This window comes from Saimiri boliviensis, chromosome 5 (assembly GCF_048565385.1).
Source record: "Saimiri boliviensis isolate mSaiBol1 chromosome 5, mSaiBol1.pri, whole genome shotgun sequence".
In the NCBI taxonomy this organism is placed as follows: Eukaryota; Metazoa; Chordata; class Mammalia; order Primates; family Cebidae; genus Saimiri; species Saimiri boliviensis.
In genome coordinates this window covers 125018568-125041592 of record NC_133453.1, presented here as the reverse complement: position 1 = coordinate 125041592, position 23025 = coordinate 125018568, and the positions used below count along the sequence as shown (strand labels likewise).

The window sequence follows — 23025 nt, the reverse complement described above, 5'->3', positions numbered from 1 at the left end:
GCCCTCCCAGTCTATCGTGTGCTTATGACAACCCAGGGAGGGGTCCCTTCAGCCCATCTGACAGGTGTGCAACCTGTCAGATGTGCCTGAGTGGGGGTTGTGGAGCCCCAGATCCTGGCTCCCAGCGTAGGGCTCTGTAACTGCCAGGTGATGCAATTCAACACAAACTAGAAGCCTCCCTCCCCAAAAAACGAGCAGCTGGCGATCGACGCCACCTACCTGTGAACAGAAACCGCTCCGTATGCATCACCCTGGAGGCCGGGGGCACACGTCAACGGGACATGCTGATTGTTTGTCTTCTTCCTCTGTCAAGCCCTGGGGTCTGGGTCAGCCCACTGGCGTCCCAGGAAGGTCTCTCATTCAACCTGGGGGGTGGGGCGGGTGGTGACAAAGTCATGGTTGCAGAAAGGGAAATTGAGGCATCTTCCTTAGAAATCGTCAACATCAACATCAGCCATCCTGACTGAGCTGAGGCTTCTTGGGCAGTGCCTGGGACAATAGAAGCCATCGTGCTCTTGTCTTGTCATCGTGCTCATGTTAGCCGCATGACCAGAGGGGGACATTAACTGTAAGCATCACTGAACCTCAGACACTCTGTGTGCGTGCGTGTGTGTCTGTGTGTGTGTGTGTGTGTGTGTGTGTGTGTGAAGGGAGACACTGGCTGTCTTCCACAGCCATATTGAGTATTAAGTATTTTTACATATTCCCAATTTAGTTTTTATTTACATATACATAATAGATACTTCCTATGTACAAAAAAAGGCACTGGAGTGTATTAATATCATGTAGAGACACAATGTTCTCTCTCGCTGTATGTATAATATTCCGGTATTACGGGACGCCTCTGTGTGGGGTGTGTGTTTATATACAGCAAGGTATAAAATGCAACATTGAGTGCATTTTACAGCGTGATTTCACGGGAGAGAACTGTCTGCCTAACCAGAAGACCAAACCACTAAAGGGCGTAGAAACGCACTGTCAGGGGCTGGAGCCCGACTCTAGCTCCAACTCTGATGCTCATGGACTGTGATTTAGGCCTCCGTCTCTTCATGTGTGAAATTAGATAACTGCTCTTTTGTGATCCCAAGTTCCAAGACCGCACCTGCACAGGGAGGATAGAAGGGTGGGATGAAAGGAAGGAAGGATAGGAAGGAAAGGGAAGGAGGCAGGGAGGCTGGCAGAGCAGGCTGCCGATGAGGATGGCGCCCGTTCTGCGCACTCTGACGGGGTCCATTAGTTAGAAGAGACTCATGGAAGCAGCCGAATTTTCACACCCATGGGGTGGCGGGAGGTGTGGTGGTAGAAAAACAGACTCCTTCATGCTCTCAGCTAAATTTCCTTTGCAAAGAAAAACAATTAAGTCCCTCGGGAAGTCGGGAAAACTTAAAAACCTGATATTCATTTTCAGAAGAGAAGGGCAGAATCTTATTTACTTTACAAACTCAAGCATTCTGTCTTCTGGCCCTGCTATTTGTCTTTAAAAGTGGGTGGGAACAAGAACACAGACGTGCTTTCTGGATCAGGCTTGCGCTCTGGCCCACAGCCTCGCCTCGCTCTAGCTGTCTCCCTGCCTGGACTGCCCCCAGCTCCACCCTGCTAAGCCCTCCCACTCCGCAGGGTGCTGCGAGTCGGGGCCTTCTGCTAAGTGCAGGTGGGTGGGTGAGCCCCTCTCCTGGTCAGTGCCCTGCTTGGTTCGCCAGGGGATAAGGAGTCAGCATCTCACCTGCCGTGTCCACCCATCCACAGCTACCGGACCCTCGCCACGGAGCATGAGGCGCTCATGCAGAAGTACCTGCACCTGCTGCAGATCGTGGAGACAGAGAAGACCGTAGCGAAGCAGCTTCGGCAGCAGATCGAGGATGGGGAGATTGAGATCGAGCGGCTGAAGGCAGAGGTGACTGCGGGCTGGGGGGCACGAAGAAGGCTGGCCAGGGGCCCGGGCCCCAGGTGCAACAGCAGCTCAAACCCCAGGGCTCCTGAAGGATCGGGTAGCGGGTTGGGGTATATGACGGGCGGGGGAACCAGCTCCCAGCTGCAGTACTGCTAGGCTCCAAATTTAAGACCTGGTGGCGCTGGCAGAATGAGAAGGTCCTGTGGTCAGACTGGGCTTAAATCTTACCTCTCCCACTTATTGACAACAAGCTGGAACAGGTCCCTCAACGTGCCTGTGCCTCAGTTTCTGCAGCTGTAAAACAGGGCTTTCTATACACACCAAACAAGGTCGTGAGGACCAAGTGAGATTTCCTACGGGCAAGCTCCTAGTTACTGTGTTAGCACCTATATTGACTGACCATGCAACATCATTAGCCCAAGACTCTGGAGGGTCCAGGGCCACTGGGAGGTCCTTAGAGTGTGGCTTCTGCTCAACTCCAAGGCAGCCCCTTCCCTCCACTTGTCTTGATAAGAGCTCCTGCAGGGGCCCACCAGCCAGCATTCCGGAGGTGGCACTGTTGCCAGACTAAGCCTCTTGGCACCTGGCTTCCCAAAATATGGTCCATGAAACAGCAGCATTAATTTTGCCTGGAACAGAATCTCAGGCCCCGCCCCAGACCTTCGGAATTGGAATCCGAATTTTAACAACAGTCCAGGTGGTTCCATTGACATTAAACCTTGGGAAGCACTAGCTTTCAGTCTCTTAGACGGCCCTCACCAGCTATCAGCCCCCACACAGAATGATCTGATCATCTCTCCTTCGATCAACTCACCAGCATGCTCAGAACCATCTGGCCATATCACATAAGGACCATGGACTCTACACTGAGGGAGGGGAAAATGAAAACACAGACTCCTGAAGTCAGCTGGGTATCTAATTTGCAGGGTCTGATGCAAGGTGAAAATCCAAGGCCCAGGCCAGGGAAGTCAATTTCCCCTCCCGCAGCCTCCTGACCTAACTCATGGTGGTCACAGAGCACCCGGCCTCAACCCCTAGCCTCAGGGAGCACCCGGCCTCAACCCCTAGCCTCAGGGAGCACCCAGCCTCAACCCCTAGCCTCAGGGAGCACCCGGCCTCAACCCCTAGCCTCAGGGAGCACCCGGCCTCAACCCCTAGCCTCAGGGAGCACCCGGCCTCAACCCCTAGCCTCAGGGAGCACCCGGCCTCGACCCCTAGCCTCAGGGAGCACCCAGCCTCGAACCCTAGCCTCCGCTGTCCTGACTGCCAGGACGTGCTCAGTAGCAGGACTGGAGCAAGGAGCTCCTGCCAAATCACCCATTAATGCGCCCTGGCACTGCCAGCCTGCAGCAGGGATGGCTGTGTCCTCGCCCTGACCTGGGACACCTATGTCCAGGCACCTGCTGAGGATCAGGGTGCTAGTGGACTGTGAGTCTCCCCAGCTGACTTAACCAGTTGCTCCCTGAGCAGATGGTAGCAGAGGTCTTGGGGCCTGGGATGCCAGAGTCTGGGGAATAAGCATCCAAGATGCCATCCACAGAGCTGAGCCAGCGGCAGGAGGTGCAACACGCAGGAGCCAAGGCTCCAAGACCCCGCGGTGCGCTCATGGTCCCATCACATTCCACTCACTCAACGCAACCCAAAGAGAAAACTACTTTAAGAATCTCAGCCGGGTGCAGTGGCTCATGCCTGTAATCCCAGCACTTTGGGAGGCCGAAGTGGGTGGATCACCTGAGGTCAGGAGTTCGAGACCAGCCTGACCAACATGGAGAAACTCCAACTCTATTTTTTTTTAATTTAAATATTTTTTTTAAAAAGTGAAAAAAAAAAAAAAAAAAAAAAAAGAATCTCAACAAAAGAGCTTGAAGTCCCAAGGGCAGGCAGGGCCTTTGGAGCATAGGACCCAATCACACCTGTGAATCTAGCTCTGCCTGGACTGTTCAAAGATCTAAAGCCAATAATTCCACCTTGTTCTATAGCAGCCAAGCCCCGAACCAAAAGTAACAACCTCAAGGTCAAAAAGATTCCAGATTTGCCACGCCTCTGCTAGGCTGATAACGGGCACCTTCAAGGCACACTTCCTTTCAGTCCCCACAACTATCCTGAAAGGATCAGTTGCCTGTGTTTCACAGGAGGAGCCAGGCTGGGAGAGCCCCAGTCACTTGCCCAAGCCCGCACAGCTGGGAAGTGGCAGAGCTGGGATGAACCCAGGTCTCCTCTCTGCTTGCCAGTCTTCCCACTCTCCTGGTCGCCTCTTCCCACAGGACTCCCAGAGTGCAGTTCAGGGATGTCCCCTCTCCAGCCCACCCAGTTCATTCTGGTGCCAGTCCTCGCCCCACACATATCCCTAAATCCAAACTGAACCCCTGTAAGGGATTAGGGAAGGAGTCTAGCCCCAGTACCAGATTATTAGCTTCACAATGGAGGGTGTCCACGTGTCATTCATTCATTCATTCATTCACCCACTCACTGAAGACTCGAGATCACCTACCACTGACCTCATCCTTTCCCCAAGCACCACCTCTCTGGTCACTGCGCACACCAGTGTACTTCCTGGTGACATCCTACCAAGCTCAAACACCTCCCCCTGGGGAACCCCTGGCCCGGAGGGTGCTCCCTGCTGTGTGCTCCCACGGCTTTTCCATACTGAGCTCTCCACGTGAGAGCAGGTTCCATGCGTGCCTGTCGCCCCAGCAGGCCTGGTGGGAACTCCAGAAGGACAGGGCTGCGTTGCTTGCCACTCCTTTTGGCCTGGCACGTAAGAGGTACTCAATAAGGGCTTAATGAATGAATGGTTGTCAAGCTCTGTGGGAAGCACTAGAGAGATGGAAGTTTCTGCCTTTGGGTCTGATTGTGGTAGAATGTGATTGGTGCCATAGCAGGGCTGGCGGTGTGAACCCAGGTCAGGAAGTCAGTTGTCTTACAGCCTGGGAGGTGTGAGTTTATGTCACACGTGGACTTGGAAGATGTCGGGGGTCATAGGTCAGAGGACGGGTGTAGGTGCAAAGGGAAGAGTCCCTATGATGTTGGGGAGCAGAGAGCAGGTTAGTCATGACAGAGAGAATGAGAGATAGATAGATAGATAGAGAGAGAGAGAGAGAGAGAGAGAGAGAGAGTATCTCAAAGTGGCAGCAGAGACCCATTTGGTGGGAATTTTTGGAACAATGCTTCCAATTGAGTGTATTACCCTCCAGGGCAAAGATTTTTTAAAGAAGACTCTGAAGGAAGGATCAGCTTGGTAAAGCTTTCAGGCCACAGTGTCTCTCTTGGTCTCTCTCAATCTCTCCCTCCACCCCGTCCCCGATATACACACATCCACAAACATGTCCTGCAGGTCAGAGGCACCTGCTAGCTGTGAATGCGCTCTAGCAGAATGGAAACAGAGCTCACTCCTGAGGAGTGGCCATCAGGTGGGCAGGACACACTGAAAAGCCAGGTGAGTGACGAGTGACAGCAGTGAGGAGGGCCTGGGGTCTTAGAGTGTTGGAGCCAGGAGGGCTCTGAAGACACTGAGGTCCATGGGAGAAAGGGACTTACCCAGAGTCCCTCACCTGCACCGCTAGATCTCCTGGCTGAAATCCTTGGCTCGAGCCTGTCCCACGGCAGCCTTCCCTCCCTGCTAAGGAGCTTGATGACAGGGTATATATTCACAAATGACAGTGTTACCTGGATGGCCCCAGGCCCTCATGGTCCACCTCTCTTCTGATGGCCAAATAAGCTTCCTCAGGCCCCATCCCACATATTCCTGAGGATTTCTGGGGACTTACACTCCCCTGGCCATACACACTCCACTCCCCTGATCTATCACTGCCCTTCTCACGGCAGCTGCCTCCACTCAGTCTTCACTCCTTCTCACCCCTTGGGTGGTCACCACCTGTCTCTGTGAGGATGGGCTAGATTATGCTGTCGTAACAAACAACCCCCAAATGTGAATGTCTTAAAACAACAAAGGTTGATTACTCATCCTGTGTGTCCACTGAGAGTTCTGAAGACTCTGCTCCCCAAAATCCTCAAGTGATTGAGACACAAGCCAAGGAGGCTTCCGCCATCAAGACGTTCACCAGTCACGTGGCTGGGGAAAGGCACATGGCACACTGCTTATATCACATTAAACGAAGCAAGTCACGTGACCATGCCCAACTTCAGAGGATCTGGGAAATACAATCCCACCACATCCAAGAAGAGAGAGAACAGGGTATCTGCCAAAGTCCCAACAACGAATCAGAAGAGGCTCCTCCTCCAGTGCCCACAACCCATGACACAGGCTCTTGTATGTGACAGAATGGAGGGGGACTCCACTATTAAAACAGCAAACAGCTCAAAAACGAATAGAAAACACCCCTGCCGTCACGTCACGCAGCCCTCCCTGCCACAGCATCCTTCACCAGCCTCCTCTTCACACACTGACTTCTCTCCTCACACTGCTATGTGCCAGTTTTGTTCTTGCCCATAACTCTTTCACTATTAAGGTCTTCCCCCTGCATCCAGTGACGTGCCAGAACCTGTTTCTACCATTGGCCATTGGTCATCTCTCCGACATTCTATCCACCAGCTTGCAAGAGCCAGCTGTTAGATTTTCAAGAATTTCACTAGCTGGGTATTTGAACTTTGGTAGCTTGAAACGGGCTGAGCTACAAGTGTTGGCATCATGGGAACTGACGAATGCTACAAGTCAGTCTTCCTTTTAGAGAGTTTCACCGTTTATAATTTACCATTATATCGTTGTCTGCAACTTTTTTCATGACCAGCTATGTCATTTGCAGGGCTCAGTGCAAAAGGAAACGTGATCCCCTTAAAAACTTCAAGACAGCGATTACAGAAGCTTAAACCAACCATTGGGCCCTTGTAAGCCTGGGGCTCTGTGAGAGTGCACAGGCCACGCACCCCTGCAGCCGGACTGTCTCCTCTCCGTCTGTACCCTCTGTGGTCCCCACCCCTAGCCATCGCTGTGACAGGAGATCATGCCGACGTACCTGTAACTTTGCTAAGTAAAACCATCAATCCACTGCTAACTTAATCTCTTCTCTCCCTTCTAAACAATTCTGTCATGGCTTCTCTTTCATTCCCAGAAATTCCCATCAAGGAACCATCTAAAACAAAGGAACATCTGCCTCTGAAAGACTCTTCCCCTCCTGTGGAATGCTCAGTTTGGCGTGATTTTGTTTTCTTAATAGCTGTTTCTCTCACATTTGCAATTGGAAGTAAATTTGGAGAGCTAAGACAGGCCCTAAAGGGCAGCAGAGGAGTTTACAGGTGGCTGTAATATTTTATTGGCATGGGAACACACAGATCCTAGAAGGCTGACAATGGAGGAAACTGCACAGATCTTTACCCTAAGGTGACTTAGTCTTGGAATCAGTTTTGGGGTTTTTTTTCTTTTCTTTTTTGAGTTGGAGTTTTACTCTTGTTGCCCAGGCTGGAGTGCAATGGCACGATCTCAGCTTACTGCAACCTCCACCTCCTGGCTTCAAGTGATTCTCCTGCCTCAGCCTCCCAAGTAGCTAGTATTACGGGCTGTGCCATCATGCCTGGCTAATTTTTGTATTAGTAGAGACGGGGTTTCACCATTGTTGGCCAGGCTGGTCTCGAACTCCTGACCTCAGGTGATCCACCTGCCTCGGCCTCCCACAAGTGCTGGGATTACAGGCATGAGCCACCGCACTCGGCCTGGAATCAGTTCTGCAAACACCCTTTGACATGGAACCCCATATATAAAATACGTGGAAGACTGCTCTGGGGAATGGAGGGGAGCGTGGCCTTGATTCTTCCCCACCAGCACCCCCTCCCTGCTGTGGCCCTGCTCCCTATCTCTCCTGCCACCCTTCAAAACCTTTCCTGGGGAGCCCTTGCCACCTCCTGGCCTTCCATGGCAGTGGGTACACACCTCTGTTCTGGCCTGGCCTTGCTGGATTGCAAGTCACCTCTATGGGTGTCTGACCTCCTTCTTACACTGGGAGCTCCTCCAGGGAAGGGGCACCTGGCACAGTGCCCAACACAGACACCATGAGAACGTGCTGATAAGGTTGGCACAAAGGGAAACAGAAATGGGGGCACCTGTTGGGCTTGGACAGGAGCCGAGGGAATCGGGGAGGCAGGAAAGAGAGTTGAGCTGTGTGGCACCTGCTTGAAAAGCCAGCAATGCAGCAATCTTTAGTAAACCCTTGGCTGCTAATAGAGAGGAAAAGACTTGGATTAATTCCATCAACCATTACTGCATTGACTCAACACATTCCGGGTTAAAGAAAGTGTCTCCAGAGAGGTGAGCAGGGTGTAGCAGGAGCCAAGGCAGCGTGCCCAAAGCAGGTGTGGCACGTGAGAGTTTGCCTCTAGGGGGCAAAGAAAGCCAGTCTGAGGGTGGTGGGTGGGCAGGAGCCAGCTAAAACACCAGGCATTGAGCCAGGTGTAGAGTCGGGCAGCCAGAGTCATGGTGTGAGCCACAGGTCCAATTCCCCATGGCTGTCACTCACAAGGGTCAACTGAGCAGGGGCACGACGTCAACCAAACAAGGCAAAGTGCCAAGCAAAAGCCACTTGTAGAAGGGACTTGCCAATGTCAGGGAAAGGCTGCCTCCATGACCCCTCCGTGAGCCCTTTAGGCCTGGGGCTCCCACCACTATCCTGATATTGGCTCCTGGTTGCCACGCGCCAAGATGAGACATAGTTCAAGACCTTTGCACAGTCCCCAGGCTCGCAGCCCTCCAGAGCTTTGCCCACTCAGCCTGATCCTTAAATAAAGACTCCAAAGCTGTCACTGCTGCCGGTGCATGCAGCATGGTGCCTGACCTAATTGCATGTATTTTCTGCCCTGGTCCCTGTTGAGTAGATGTCCTGGAATGCCTCGATCTGAGAAGTGCACCATCGGTTTTTAAACGCAGCCCACTTCCCCCACCCCAGCACACAGACACACACATATCACCATCCTAAAGTGAAAAGGGATGCTATGTGCAAATCCCAAAACTGGCAAAGCAAGCATCCTGGTACAGAGGTGAGAAGAGGCCAGAAGTAAAGATGTTGACTGAGCAGGGTCCAAGGGTGTGTGTGGTGTGGGTGTGTACGTGTGTGCACTCACGTGTGCTTCCATGTTCCTTAGCCCTTGAGAGTCCAGATCAAAGAATCAGTCATCATTTCAATGTGCAAATATCCTCAAAGAATCAAAAAGGCGGAGGGTGGGGAGAAAAGCCCATCTCCACACTATTTCTCAGTTAGATATTTTCAGCCACTCTTCAATCATAGGCTGGGATAATTTTAGCAACCAGGGAGTGGAGAGCGGGTAACTGTTCCATTTCACTTTCAAAGTGCTTGATTCGCTCAATTATGAGCACCCATTCATCCTGTGGTTCAGCAAGTGGCCTTGAGGGGACAAAGCCATGTGTTCCCAAAAGAGAACAGCACTGGGCTTTGTGGCTGTGTTCATAGAATCCCCCGAGCTGCTATCTTTAGACGTGCCGGGCTTAGTTACTGCGGTGTTTTCCCTTGGTTAATGGTGTTGCTGCTGTTGCTGTGATTTTTTTTTTAATTCACTTATTTGTGTAGACAACAAGAATGTGTTGATTGCGCAGCCTTGCGCTAAGCGCCAGAAGCACGTTAATCGATGAAACAGCTGCAGTCTCTTCTCCTTTCGAGCTCACGGCAAAGACAGAAGAGTGGACAAGCAATGCCAGCATTTTCACAGGGAAGCCCGTGTGCTGGGGACAGCTGCTACAAGACATAAAAAAAAAAAAAAAAAAAACTCACAGAATTGGAATGGCTGGACCAAGCCCTGTGTGGGAGGCTGCACCACTCTCCTATCCACGGGATGAGTCCTAGAGGTCCCTGGCCACCACGCAGCTTAGGGTGCACCTTCTCATAGGCATCAAGCCTTCATTTTGTTCTTGCAGCTATGTCGACATCTGTGATCCCCAAATTATGCAAATGGAGATGTTTAGAGCAGCGAGATATTCAAAGAGCTGTTCCACTTTTCTAGGCCAGCACTTTGCAGGTTGTGATCGAAATAGGCCTCTGATTCTGAGAGGTGCTTTGGGGCTACCCAAGAAGGAAAGAGCCAGGCCAGCGGGGCTTCGCCCGGAGCCGCCTGCTCTGATTTATATCCAGACACAATTTTGTTTGAAAAATAAAGAGATTATCTAGATGCCCATCAATGGGGGGAATGAAAAAAGAAAACGTGATCTACACACGCAAGGGGATATTGCTCAGTTTTGAAAGGGAATGAAACTCTGACCCATGCTACAACATGGAAGAAACTTGAGGACATCATGTACCATGAAATAAGCCAGTCACAGAAAGACAAATACCGCATGATTCTACTTAGACGAAGCACCTAGCGGGGTCCAGCTGAGAGCACAGAAGGTGGGATGGTGGTTCCCAGGGGAATGGAGAGTCATTGTTCGATGGGTATTCAGTTTCGGTTTTACAAAACAAAGAGTTCTGGAGATAGATGATGGTGGCGGTGGCACGGAACAGTGAATGTCCTTCATGTCACCGAATCGTACCCTTCAAAAAGGTTAAAATGGACCAGACGCTGTGGCTCATGCCTATGATCCCAGCACTTTGGGAGGCCGAGGCAGGTGGATCACAAGGTCAAGAGATCGAGACCATCCTGGTCAACATGGTGAAACCCCGTCTCCACTAAAAATACAAAAATTAGCTGTGCATGGTGGCACGTGCCTGTAATCCCAGCTACTCAGGAGGCTGAGGCAGGAGAATTGCCTGAACCCAGGAGGCAGAGGTTGGGGTGAGCCGAGATCGCGCCATTGCACTCCAGCCTGGGTAACAAGAGCAAAACTCCGTCTCAAAAAAAAAAAAAAAAAAAAAAAGGTTAAAATGGTAAATTGTATGTTGCATGTATTTTTTTCACAGCAAAAATTGTAAAATAAAGGGACTGATGGTTTGGAGAGTAGGGAGGAGAATCAAAGATTTAGGCCAAATTCTGAGATTACACATGGGGTGGCATCAGCCCCGACAGCAGAAGGGGTTCATCCAAGGTCGCTCCAGGTGGGCAGCCCAGCTGGGCCGGAACCCAGGTGTCCACCTGCACCCTGTGCAGTGCTTGCCTCTCACAGATGCCTGCGGCCTGTCTGGCTCTATGACCTGGAGCCTGTCTGGTTCTATGACCCAGCACAGGGTCAGAATCGCAAGCTGTGGCATCATGGCTCTCAGGGAAGAAGAGGCAGGGCGCTCGGCTGCCACCTGTGCCTGCTGGCCACCAGCCAAAGACCTGGGGCCTCTGTGAGCCAGTGCCCCTCACCAGCTGCCCTGTGTTCTGTTGCAGATTGCGTCCCTGCTCAAGGACAATGAGCGTATCCAGTCCACCCAGACCGTCGCCCCCAACGACGAAGACAGTGACATCAAGAAAATTAAGAAGGTCTGTAGTATCCCTCTGGGTGGCCCTCTTTGGAGCTCTCTCTTTTGAGAGCCAGCCCCAGCTCAGCAGTATCCACTCACAGTCCCGCTGTCCTCAGGGCATGTCCCCCATCCCCCAACCTCAGCTCTAAGGCAGAGCCCACACCCCCTTATCTCTGAAGGGTACCTTGTCAAGTCATTTCTTCTGGTTATCCCTAAGGGGTAGAGTGGTTCAGCTCCATTTTATAGGTAAGAAAACTGAGGTTCCACAAGAGGAAGGAGTGGGGAAAGCCAGGACAGAAACTCAGGCCTGGGAATCTCAGCTGACTGCTTTCCTCACAGTGCCAAGCACCTCGCCAAGAACCCCAGGGTCACCTCTCCACTGCCACTCCCTGCCATGTACACACCACCTTTCACAAGCACCTCCTGAGTCCCCAGCAGACCCTGCATGGTAGCCCAGCCGTTTTCAGACCTCACTGCTTTTCCCCTATTAGAGTTCAGAAGGGGCCGACATCTCAGAAGCTACCAGGAATCTGCCCAGTGGCCAGGTAGTGACATACCATGGGCCACCCCGGGGTGGTGTGGCAGAAGGAAGGAGCATGGCCTGTCTTTGTAGCTTGCCAGACTCAAGGCAGGGGAGCCTGACTCACCCTAAGAAAAACAGGTGAAACCACAGAATCCTATTGTTGAGTGCGTAAAAGGACCCCAATGCCGTCCCTAGAAACTGCACACTGGCATCCCATGGGTCAAGTTCAGCTTACCAGTGTGTTTGAGATTTTCAGCCTACACGGTGGGCTTTTTTTGGTTTACATTTTTAAAAGTTTGTTGCCAGTGCTTTAAAAGCAAACACATAACACAAAAATCTGGATTTCGGGTTTCTCAGGAATAGAAATAGCTAACATTAATTAACTACTTTCTATGTGCCAGACACTATTTTAAGAGCTTTATGCAGATTAATTCTATCCTCACTAAAATCCTCTGAGGTTTTATTATTATTTTCATTTTCCATATGGGGAAGCTGAGACACAGACAGGCAAAAGAACTTGCCCAAGGTCACACAGCTAAGTATTTACAGGGTAACAATCCAACCTTGGCTGCCAAGCTCCAGATGCCATACTGCTGGGACATGCTGTCTCCTTGAAAAGCAGAAGGTCCAGCAGCCCCAGGCCACCTCCTGCCCATGACAGCAGCCGGCCCAGGCAAGAGGTGCCACCTTATGACATCCCCCGCCCCAGCCAGCTTCACACACCTCTAGGACCTGCCAGGGCCCCACAGGCATTGGTATTGCCACCCAGATCTGAGCCTAGTCCCACCTGGGCAGAGAAGCCCTGATCCGAGTTCTCTGCTTCTGCCCCAGTGAGCTTCCCAGCTCACCCTTGTATTGGATCATCCTGGTTGGAACATTTTATTAAAGGCCAGCTAACATTCACCTCTCATTGCTCTATTTTTTACCCCCCTGGAACCTCAGAGTAAACACCTCCCTCTTTGAGAAAGCCCTTTCTACCTTCAGAGATAGCTTCCGGGGCTCGGGCAGGCCTCTTCTCTCCACGGCACCCGTCCCTAGCCAGCAGATCTGCACCTGGACACCTGTGCCTGCTGTTCGGAGACTGTGACCCTTTCAGTGGAGAATACTGTATAAGCACCTCTGCCTGGTCCCCAGTGGCTCATCCCAGTACCCTTCCTCCCGTGTGGACCGGGAGCTCGCACATAGCTTGGGGGCCCCTTGATTGGAAGCCTGTACAGCTTAAAACAACTCCCTATGCATATGTGAATTAAGGCCCTTTCCCAAGTTCTTACCAACACGAGGCCACTCCAAAGCAGCCCAGCTCCCAGGCAACTAAGTGTCTCTGTTCATTTCCCTACTGAGTCAGGAGGACTCAGAAGCCGCTGATGAGAGCTAAGGATGAGATTAACTAATTTTCCATGTTCTGTTCAATTTGATAATCACCCTCTATCCAGAAGAGCTTTAACGGAAACTTCTGGGCTTTCAGGCAAGTCATTAGACAAGACTAGGCATGAGCGGCGCCCCGTGCAGCCCTGCAACCCCTCATCTCGGGCGACCTCCCGTTATGGAGACGTGGAGCCACATTGCGCCTCCTCCAGTGAATGCTTCCAAAGCAACCCAGGGTCTTGTTAAACTGCAGAGGTCTGGGGCGGGGCTTGAGAATCTGCATTTCCAACAAGCTCTTCAGAGATGCTGGTCCGGTTTGTGGACCACACTTTCCGTGTAGCCATCATCTCCTTAGCCCCATTTCACAGAAGGGAAAACTGACTCAGAGCAACCAACCAACTTGCCCTGTATCACCTGGGCTGCAGAGCCAGGGCTGGTCCGCTCGCTTCGCCACGTGCCCGGCGCAGAAAGAACAAAGCCTTGGTCCCTGCCCCGGCGGAGCTCGCAGCCTGCAGGCACAGGCGTGGTCCGGCCTCCCTGACGGGCCCCTCCCGCGCCGGTCTTGCTGCGCAGGTGCAGAGCTTCCTGCGCGGCTGGCTGTGCCGGCGGAAGTGGAAGACCATCATCCAGGACTACATCCGGTCCCCCCACGCCGACAGCATGCGCAAGCGGAACCAGGTGGTGTTCAGCATGCTGGAGGCCGAGGCCGAGTACGTGCAGCAGCTGCACATCCTCGTCAACAACTTCCTGCGCCCGCTGCGGATGGCCGCCAGCTCCAAGAAGCCTCCCATCACGCATGACGACGTCAGCAGCATCTTCCTGAACAGGTGAGCACCCCTAGCAGTCGGCCAGGGCGGGGAGGAGCCTGGTGGGCAGGGGCCGCAGCTCGGCTTTGACACGCTGCCTCGTGTAGTTCCCGCCGAGTGCAGATGAGGCCCAGAGAGGACAGACGTGCCCGAGATCACGTGGCTACAAACCACCAACCCGGAAAATGTGGGGTCCGGGGCAGGGGGACGAATGTAGGCTCGTAAAGTATAGGTCTAAACCAGTGGGTCTCAGCTGGGGCAGTTTTGCTCCCCAGGGGACACTTGGGAATGTTTGGAAACGCTGTTGATTGTCACCACTTGAGGGACGTTGCTGTTGGCATCTCATGGGTAGAGGCCAGAGGTGCCGATCAATATCCTACAATACACAGGACGGTCCCCCACCAACAAAGAATTAGTCCACCCAAAATGTCAGTAGTGCCACCGTTAAGGAACCCTGGTTTCAATGTCTAAGAGTTATAAACCGAACTACAAAACATAAAATAAAATACCTTCTTCTTCGACCTTCATACCATCATAATAACCTGGAGGCCAGGTTGAAATTTAGAATTCTCGGGCGTCTTAGAGTTCTGCTGTGGACCGTGTTACCTGCATGCCTTACAAAGAAGTCACTTCTCCCAGATGGTGACCCTCACAGTAATTGGGGCTTATAGTTCCTCAGAAGGCGGCGCTGACAGCTGCTCTTCTGCTGTCGTCTTCTTTTTAAAAGGATTTTCCTAGGAAATTGTTTAAATGAGCTTTCTGGTGGGTGATAAAATTATATAAACTAGGCTGGGCACGGTGGCTCACACCTGTAATCCCAGCACTTTGGGAGGCCAAGGTGGGCAGATCACCTGAGGTTGGGAGTTCGAGACCAGCCTGACAAACATGGAGAAACCCCATCTCTACTAAAAATGCAACATTAGCCGGGCGTGGTGGCACATGCCTGTAATCCCAGCTACTCAGGAGGCTGAGGCAGGAGAATCACTTGAACCGGTGAGGTAGAAGTTGCGGTGAGCCGAGGTTATGCCTTTGCACTCCAGTCTGGGCAACAAGAGCAAAACTCCATCTCAAAAAAAAATTGCATAAACTAGGTAAGAGCAACAAAAATGAAGACATATAAACAGCGTGCTATTTACAATGGAATGTCATCTAAGAATTAAAGTAAATCATTATGTTCCCCTAGATGTTCATTCAACTACATTTCTTTTCAAATATCCAGCATTCAGTCATTTCACTAATCTCAACCAGCCTTTTCTCCAGACCCTCTGCATGGATATTTGGGACCCAGGGCCACCTTCCCTGTGCCCTCCCCCTTTCCCTGACAGTGTGATGTGCTGAGTGTGAGGGGACTGTGGGTCACCCCGGGGTGGGGAATGGATGAGGTCATGAGTCAGACATGGGTCTGAGGCTCAGGTGAGAGATTGGGCTGAAGAAACTGAAAGTCATTGAGGTGGGACAGGTTGACACCATAGATGTGGACAAGGCATCAGAATATGGGGCGGGGGGAGAGGGAGAGAGGGGGAGAGGGAGAGAGAGAGAGAGAGAGAAGGAAAGGGAGAGAAGCAGGCAGAAGGAGGAAAATAGCTTTTGGTCTCATGAGACCTTTTCAAGACTGAATCACAGGACTCCACAAGGTTGCTTTTTAATAGGAATGTTGATCAGGTTTTTAAAAATTCAACAAATGCTTTTGTGCATTGACTAAAACAAAAAAAAAATGAATTTTGTGTGTGTGAGTGAAATCAGGTAACACTTAACCCAGAAACTCCAAGTGGGTTGTTTAGATTCAGTGACCTGGAATGTGGCTGAAAAATAGGAAGAATGTGTTCCTTGCTGAGCAAACCCTGGATAGCCCAGCTGACTTCACAGATTCTCAAACACAAGGCCATCTGTAGGTCTGGGAGGAGCCCAGGGGACTGGATTTCCAACAAGCTTGCAGGTACTGCTGTTGCTACTCGTCCCAGATGGCACCGAAATGGGAAGCTGGAGATAAACAGAAGTGGCTGCCTGTTTATCTCCACCGTGACTCCTTATTTGAGGTTCACTTCAGGAGCAGGGGTATAGTTCTATGTTATTTGTACTTCTTTTGCATTTTAGGCCACCATTGCAAACTTCCGGTGGCCATTTACCATCATCGCTAAGTAGTGCCCTTTTGCGTTTGTTACATTTTCGTAATTTTATTGTACTTCATTGATTGATCTGAAATAGAATTCTTTTGACCTGGAATCTTTGATAGAGAATATTCATGCCAGCTCACAGCACTTGTTCAAAAGTTGTTCAGAAAAAGAAATCACAACATGGTTTTATATTTTTATCTTTAAAGAACTGAATAGATCAGGTCAGATACCTTTAATGCAGAACAAATGAGAGGGAGGAAAGGGGGATTTTGTCTTTTCATGAAGCTGATAATTCCAGCCGTGACCTTAAGAATAAACAGAATAGACCTCAAGATTGACCCATGAATCCTTCAGCAGGGCAAGTGGAAAGATCTACCCAAATCTGTTTTCCCCTTTCAGTTGTCAATACAAGGCAGTCCATAGGGTGGGGCACCAGCAATGATCCGGGATGGAAGGAGTGATTAGCCAGCAGCCCCACCAAAGGCAAGGACACTCATCCACTCGCTCATTCAACAAACAGGCAACACAGAGTGCCTGGCTGCGTGCTGAGTTCACATATACAGAGTGAACCACGCAGACCCCACCATCGAGTCGAATGATCCACCAGATGTTTACCATGAAATGTGGCGAGAGCCACCAAAGAGGCTTCCTGGAGGAGGAGGTCTTTAAGGACACAAGAGAGTATGCAGGGGAAGGAGGAGGAAAGGACTTTCTAGGTAGAGAGAACAGCATGTGTGAAAGCCTAAAGGTGAGAGTGGGACTTGATCTTGGAGGCAGGAAAGAGGCATTAGACATTTGAGGCAGAGACTGTCATGGTCAGGTCTGTCTCAGGAAGCTCAGCCCCTCTCCCATGTGGAGGGGGACTCGGAGGCTAATGGAGAGGCTAAGTGTGCACGGAGGGACTGCAGGGCCTGAGCAGGCATGACCACCCAGCACATGGTCACATCCTGCCAGCAGAGGCAAATGTGTATCTGAGTACACTTCCCTGATGTCTTGTAGGGAGCTAGGTAACTGAAGGCTGGTGGATGTGGAGGCAGAAGTTCAGAAAAGTAATGAGCTCCCCATCACAGTAAGAATTCAGAACAGTAACCCTTTGTCAGAAACATCCAAGAGCTTTAGAAGTTTGATTAGATGCCCTGTAAGATCCTCCAGCTCTGAATAGTGACACTATGAATGTGATGCTCTTAGGACCTCCTGGGCAGTGTGCATGTGTGCCTAGAACAAAGATGAGTGGCATCCTCCACAGACTTCAGCCTGGGAAGCTCCCTTACCCATCCCCATCTTCCCAGGTAGCCGCTTCTTCATCCCAAGGATGCCGCCCATTTCCCCTTCTTTACAAGGGGCCCAAAGCCAACTGTTGCCTACCTTAGCAATCTTATTGATCCCAGGAAAAAGAGCAACAGCCTGATCAATTCTCAAGACCTCTAGAATATGCACCCTAAAGGTCATCAGAAAAGGCTGCCCCAGGAATGGTACCTGCCTCTTACAGTCATTGGAAGATCAAAGGAGGGACTTCAAGTAAAGTGTTTAGCACAGAGCCCAGCATGGCCCAAGTGCTCCATAATAATGCCCCCTGCAAGAAATCAAAACCAAATATAACATGGAAAGAACACTTCTGACTCATTTTACAAAGTCAGCACTACCCTCATATCAAAACCAAATACATCACAAGACAGCTACAGCCCAATATCCCTCATGTGCACAGATACGAAATAGCAAAGTGAATCTAGCAATATATAAAAAGAGCAATACATCCTAACCAAGTGGGATCCATCCCAGGAATGCAAGGCTGGTTCAATATTAAAAATTATCAATGTAATTTACTCTATTGTTCCTAGATTAGGTGAGAAGACCTGGTGGTTATATCAGCGGTTGCAAGTCTGATGAGGCTGGTTCCTCTCTTCTAACCTGGCCCTTGCTCTCAAACAGGTGCAAGCCAGAAATCTTTCCTTCCCCAGGGGTCAGGGAGGGTAGGAAGAGCTGGAACGTGACTGCTCCTAGATCATCCTCGCCTTGTACGTGGTCACTTGGGGACAGCACAAGCTTCACTGTCTTAAGCTCTATGCTTTTTTGCAAGCATAAGGAACAGCTGGAATTATTTTTTCGTGAATCTTAGAACAGCCCTCACTCAGCCCTTTGCAAGATCGAAGCTTCTGGACTGCACTTCCCACATTACAGCAGTGCTTTGTGGGACCTGCACTGTGATGGGCACTCTGCCAGCACTTGGCTTCCTTGCTTTCTGATCCTTAGAGGCACCCGTGAGGCTGCATCCAGGATCAGAGAGGTGGCAGGAAATGCTCAGTAGCACACAGAGAGTGGGGGCAGGCTGGGATTGTCACCTAGATCTATTTCATGGTAAGGCCTCAGCTTTCTCCTCCTGCCTTCTTAAATAAGGAGCTGGAATCCTCTCCAGCAACCTGTTTTCCTTGCTTCTACTTCTAATGAGGGTGGGTCATTACAGCACAGGTCTCGGCATGCACTCTGTATTGGAGAACTCCCTTCAGTGTGTGAGCCCCGCCTTTCCACTTGCTGTCCACGCTGTGGGGGCTGATCCAGGACGTGATTCATCCACTCTCCCTGATTCAGACCACCCCACAGAGGTCTCTGTGTCATAAGTCACAGTGGAGCTGCCAGCCCACTTGCTGGAAAGCTTTTCCACACTTAGCTCTCCCTGGATTTACTTTTAGACTGAAATATACAGCCACATTAGAAACCTGATGCTAATTTGGTGATTTAATTTACTGAAGCTCATTTTAAAAGGTCCTTGGGAAGAGAGAAGCCTGTCTCCAGGTTGGCAGATTCATCAGGGATGTTACAGAGCTGGGGAGGGTGTCAATTGTGTACTTCTCAAATAGGGGGGAAAAGATCTTCGAACTAAACGTTTGCAGCAGGCTTTGTTCTGCCAAGATAATAAGCTTAGAGATGGGCTATTTCCCTTTAATAAAAACCATGCCCAGCGCCGTGTGCTGGGAACCACAGGTGTTGCCCGCGACAAGAGGCATCCTGTCCCCGTGACAGATGGTTTGTGTCTTGCTGCCTGTGCTGACTGATTGGCAGTGGCTGCCTGGGGCCTTGAGTTGAAGGAATGATGAGGCTCAGCAGGGGAGCATGCCACAATCAATTCATCCTATCCTCATGGGCTGGAGGGTGAAGAGGGGCAGGTCCTGGAACCCATGATGAGTGACTGGCACCACGCAGAGTGAAGGGGCCTGGTTCTGTCCTGCTCCTGCCCACCCCTATCTGCCTAGGACTGGCCTTGGGCACGTCGTGCCTTTCTGGGCCCAGGAAAGGAACCAGGCAGAATGAACATGTCCTGCAATCAGAGCACTTCTTTTGCTGGAATATTCTTCCCACCCTACTCTCCTCCTAACAGCAACTTCCTACTCTTTCTTCATCTCTTTCCTTGGATGCCATGTCCCTGACCACCCCCACATCCCTTGCCACCATTGGCTTATGTGCCCTGGTCGTGCTGTCCCAGAACCCCTGTGCTTCCCTTTGTAGCATATATCACACTTAAAGATTTCTTTTTGTGTCTAGGTCTCCCGCCATGTTAACTGTTCAGCGTGAGTGGGGACAGGGGCAGGGCCATAGATTACAGCTGCACCAGCTGTGCACTGAACAATTCTGGGGGCACCATTCATATTGCACAGTGGCGGGCGGACTTTCTTCTGAAAAGAGCCAGAAAGTAAATGTTTCAGACTTTGTGGGACATACCATCTCTGTTACAACCAAGCAGTCACAGATCATCCAAAAACCAATCAGTGTGGCTATATTACAATAAAACTTTTCTCTTTTTTTAACCATTTAAAAATATAAAAAATCGGGCCGGGCGCAGTGGCTCAAGCCTGTAATCCCAGCACTTTGGGAGGCCGAGGCGGGTGGATCACGAGGTCGAGAGATCGAGACCATCCTGGTCAACATGGTGAAACCCCGTCTCTACTAAAAATACAAAAAATTAGCTGGGCATGGTGGTGCGTGCCTGTAATCCCAGCTACTCAGGAGGCTGAGGCAGGAGAATTTCCTGAACCTGGGAGGCGGAGGTTGCGGTAAGCCGAGATTGCGCCATTGCACTCCAGCCTGGGTAACAAGAGCGAAACTCCGTCTCAAAAACAAAAAAAAAAAAAAATATATATATATATATATATATATATATATATATATATATATATAAATATAATTATTCTAAGCTCTCAGGCCATACAAAAACGGTGGCTTTGCTAGATTTGGCCCATGGGCTGTGGTTTGTCAACCCCTGACATACCCTAGGCTTTGAATGGTGCCCACTAGAATTGTGCCTCCAGCAGCCTTGACGGGGACTTATTTCTGTTTTTATCATTGTTGGAGTTAGACGCAGGGAAACCATTGTCTGACCAACTGCCTGAAACCTAGTAGTTACTCAATAACTAAGCGCTGAATGAATGAATGAAACTCTAGTTCTGCAAGGTATTGGGTATTCCACCTTCAAAGGGTCATGTAGATTTGGGAAAGGTGCATGGTATATATTCCCCTTAGAGAGTCACAACGAACTTGGCATTTTAAAAGAGTCAATCATGTTTGTTTAAACTGTTACAGAACATAGGGAAAATGTAGACAACTTTTCAGTTTTTTTTTGCCAAAACTTGCTTTCAAAAATGGCATGTCTGTGTGTACACAGACTCTCTCACTCCCTGGCTCTCGCTCTCACTCTGATAAATAGAAGAGCTATGCCAGTAAAAGAAGCAGTGAGAGCAAAGGAAGTGGCCTGTGCAAAGGCCCTGAGGCCGAAGAAAGAGAATTTAGGGAACAGAAGGCCAGAGGGGTGAGAGGGAAATAGGTAAGAGGGAGTAACCTGTGAGATAGATAGATGCAGTTCCTGCAGGGCATTGAAGGCCAAGTTAAGGCCACTCCACCTGATCAGATTCCATTTTTAAGAGATGAATCGACTCTATGGAGAATGGGTGGACCGGGGCAAGAGTGGAAGCAAAAGACCAGTTAGGGGCCCACTGACAGTGGTGCAGGCAGAGGTGGCAGGGGTGGCAGAATCAGCAACTTTGATGGAGTGGATATAGGGGTGAAGGAGGAAGAGGTGACAAGTGACCCTGAGGTTCTGTCTGAGAGGCTGGTGGGAAGGGCTGCTGTTTAATGAGAAGAGACGAAAGAGAACCAGCTCTAGACCTGAGGTCAGAGTCAACAGAAAAACTCCTAAAAACTATTAGGAGTTCATGTTGTTAAAATATAAGCAAAATCAGGCTGGGCACAGTGGCTCATGCCTGTGATCCCAGAACTTTCGAGGCAGAAGAACTGCTTTAGCCCAAGAGTTCAAGACCAGTCCAGGCAACATAGGGAGATCCCATCTCTACAGAAAAAACTTACAAATTAGGAGGCCGTGGTGGCGCACACCTGTGGTCCCAGCTTCTCAGTAGGCTAAGGTGAGAAGATCGCTTGAGCCCAGGAGGTCAAGGCTGCTGTGAGCCGAGATCATACCACCACAGTCCAGTGTGGGGGACAGAGCAAGACCCTGTCTCAAAAAAAAAAAAAAAAAAGGCAAAATCAGTATCTTTTCCTTATATCTGCAGCAACCACTTAGGAAATATGCTATGAGAAATAGCAACAGGAACACAAATTATCCAGGAATAAACACAGGACCCTATGTGACAAGGCATCAGCAAAGACCTAGGAAAGTAGAGAGACACACCAGCATCCTGGATGAAAAGGTGTGTGTTGTAAAGATGTCATTTCACCCAAAATACTATGTAAATTTCATTTAATCTAATACCAATTGAAGTGCAGCCTAGCAAAATGATTTTAAGATTCCATTGGAGGAATAAATGCATACAAACAGATGACGTTCTAAAAAAAAGCAACAATAAAAGAATTCCCTACCTGTAATTAAAACATAAAGCCTTACAAGTCATGAAAAGAAACTAAGACTAATCCAAGATCAACAAAATAAAGTAGAAAGTCCAGAAAGAGACTTAAGAATATATTAGAATTTTTTTTTGAGACAGGGTCTCCCTCTGTTGCCCAGCCTGGCTGGTAGTGATGTGATCTCAGCACACTGCCAACTTCTGCCTCCTGGGCTCAAGCTACCCTCTCAGCCTCCTGAGTAGTTGGGACTACCTAAAATTTTTTTGTAGAGGTGGGGTCTCCCTATAGTGACCAGACTCAAGTGATCCACCTGCCTCAGCCTCCCAAAATGCTGAGATTACAGGCATGAGCCACCTCGCCAGGCATGAATTCAGTAACTGTGAAATCAGCCTCGCAAACAGCTGGTATGCTGATTAACAGACTTGACAACTGGCTAACTAAACTGAGAGAAAGGCTACATCTGTCTCCCTCATTCATATTGCACACCAAGGCATTGTTAAGTATTTACATGTAAAAATGAAACAAGAAAATAATATATACGTGAGTGTGTAAGCAGCCTAGGAGGAGGAAAGACATGGTTCTCCAAGCCAAGCAGAAAGGAAATGGTCCACCTTACAAGGAAAACAGGAAAAACTTCAGAATAACACCAGACACAAAATCAACAGGTAGATATCTGAGCAAAGATGTCTACAACACAAACGTCAGACTATAGACTTAATATAGAGAGTTATTTAAAATTAATGAGAGAAAATAGCAATGAACTAGGCAATTTTGTAAAAAGAAATACAAATGGCCAGTAGGTAAGAAAAATGTTCGACCAACCCATTGACAATTTGATTTTTTTTAAGCAAATCAAGTCAAAATGCAATAATTTTTTTTAATTGGATGGACAATGATAGTAATTTCTGTATAGTGGGATTACAAGTGAAATTCTTTAAATTTCACTTTAGAAATGGAGGCTTCATCAACTATATTTGTATAATTCTAGCTTATGATGTTCCTGATATGCTGCCACACAGGCATGTGCAATACTTGGATATAAGAAGTTTAATTTCCTCCCTGGTCCATCCTGAACAGTTGTCTGCTGTGCTGAAGCTGTCTGGGAATGGCTTTCCTAAGTCTTGCCATGGCAGTACTC

The 23025-nt window shown here is 49.8% G+C and overlaps 1 protein-coding gene across 2 annotated transcripts in view; it reads left to right on the top strand.

The window, feature by feature from the left end:
• Positions 1-23025, top strand: part of RASGRF1 (Ras protein specific guanine nucleotide releasing factor 1) — a 128544-nt gene that overhangs the window by 31298 nt on the left and 74221 nt on the right. For both annotated transcript variants that reach the window (XM_010350423.3, XM_003921695.4), the window contains exons 3-5: positions 1747-1894; positions 11159-11251; positions 13694-13947. In XM_010350423.3, the coding sequence (XP_010348725.1) occupies positions 1747-1894; positions 11159-11251; positions 13694-13947 (495 nt within the window). The remainder of the gene's footprint in view (positions 1-1746; positions 1895-11158; positions 11252-13693; positions 13948-23025) is intronic.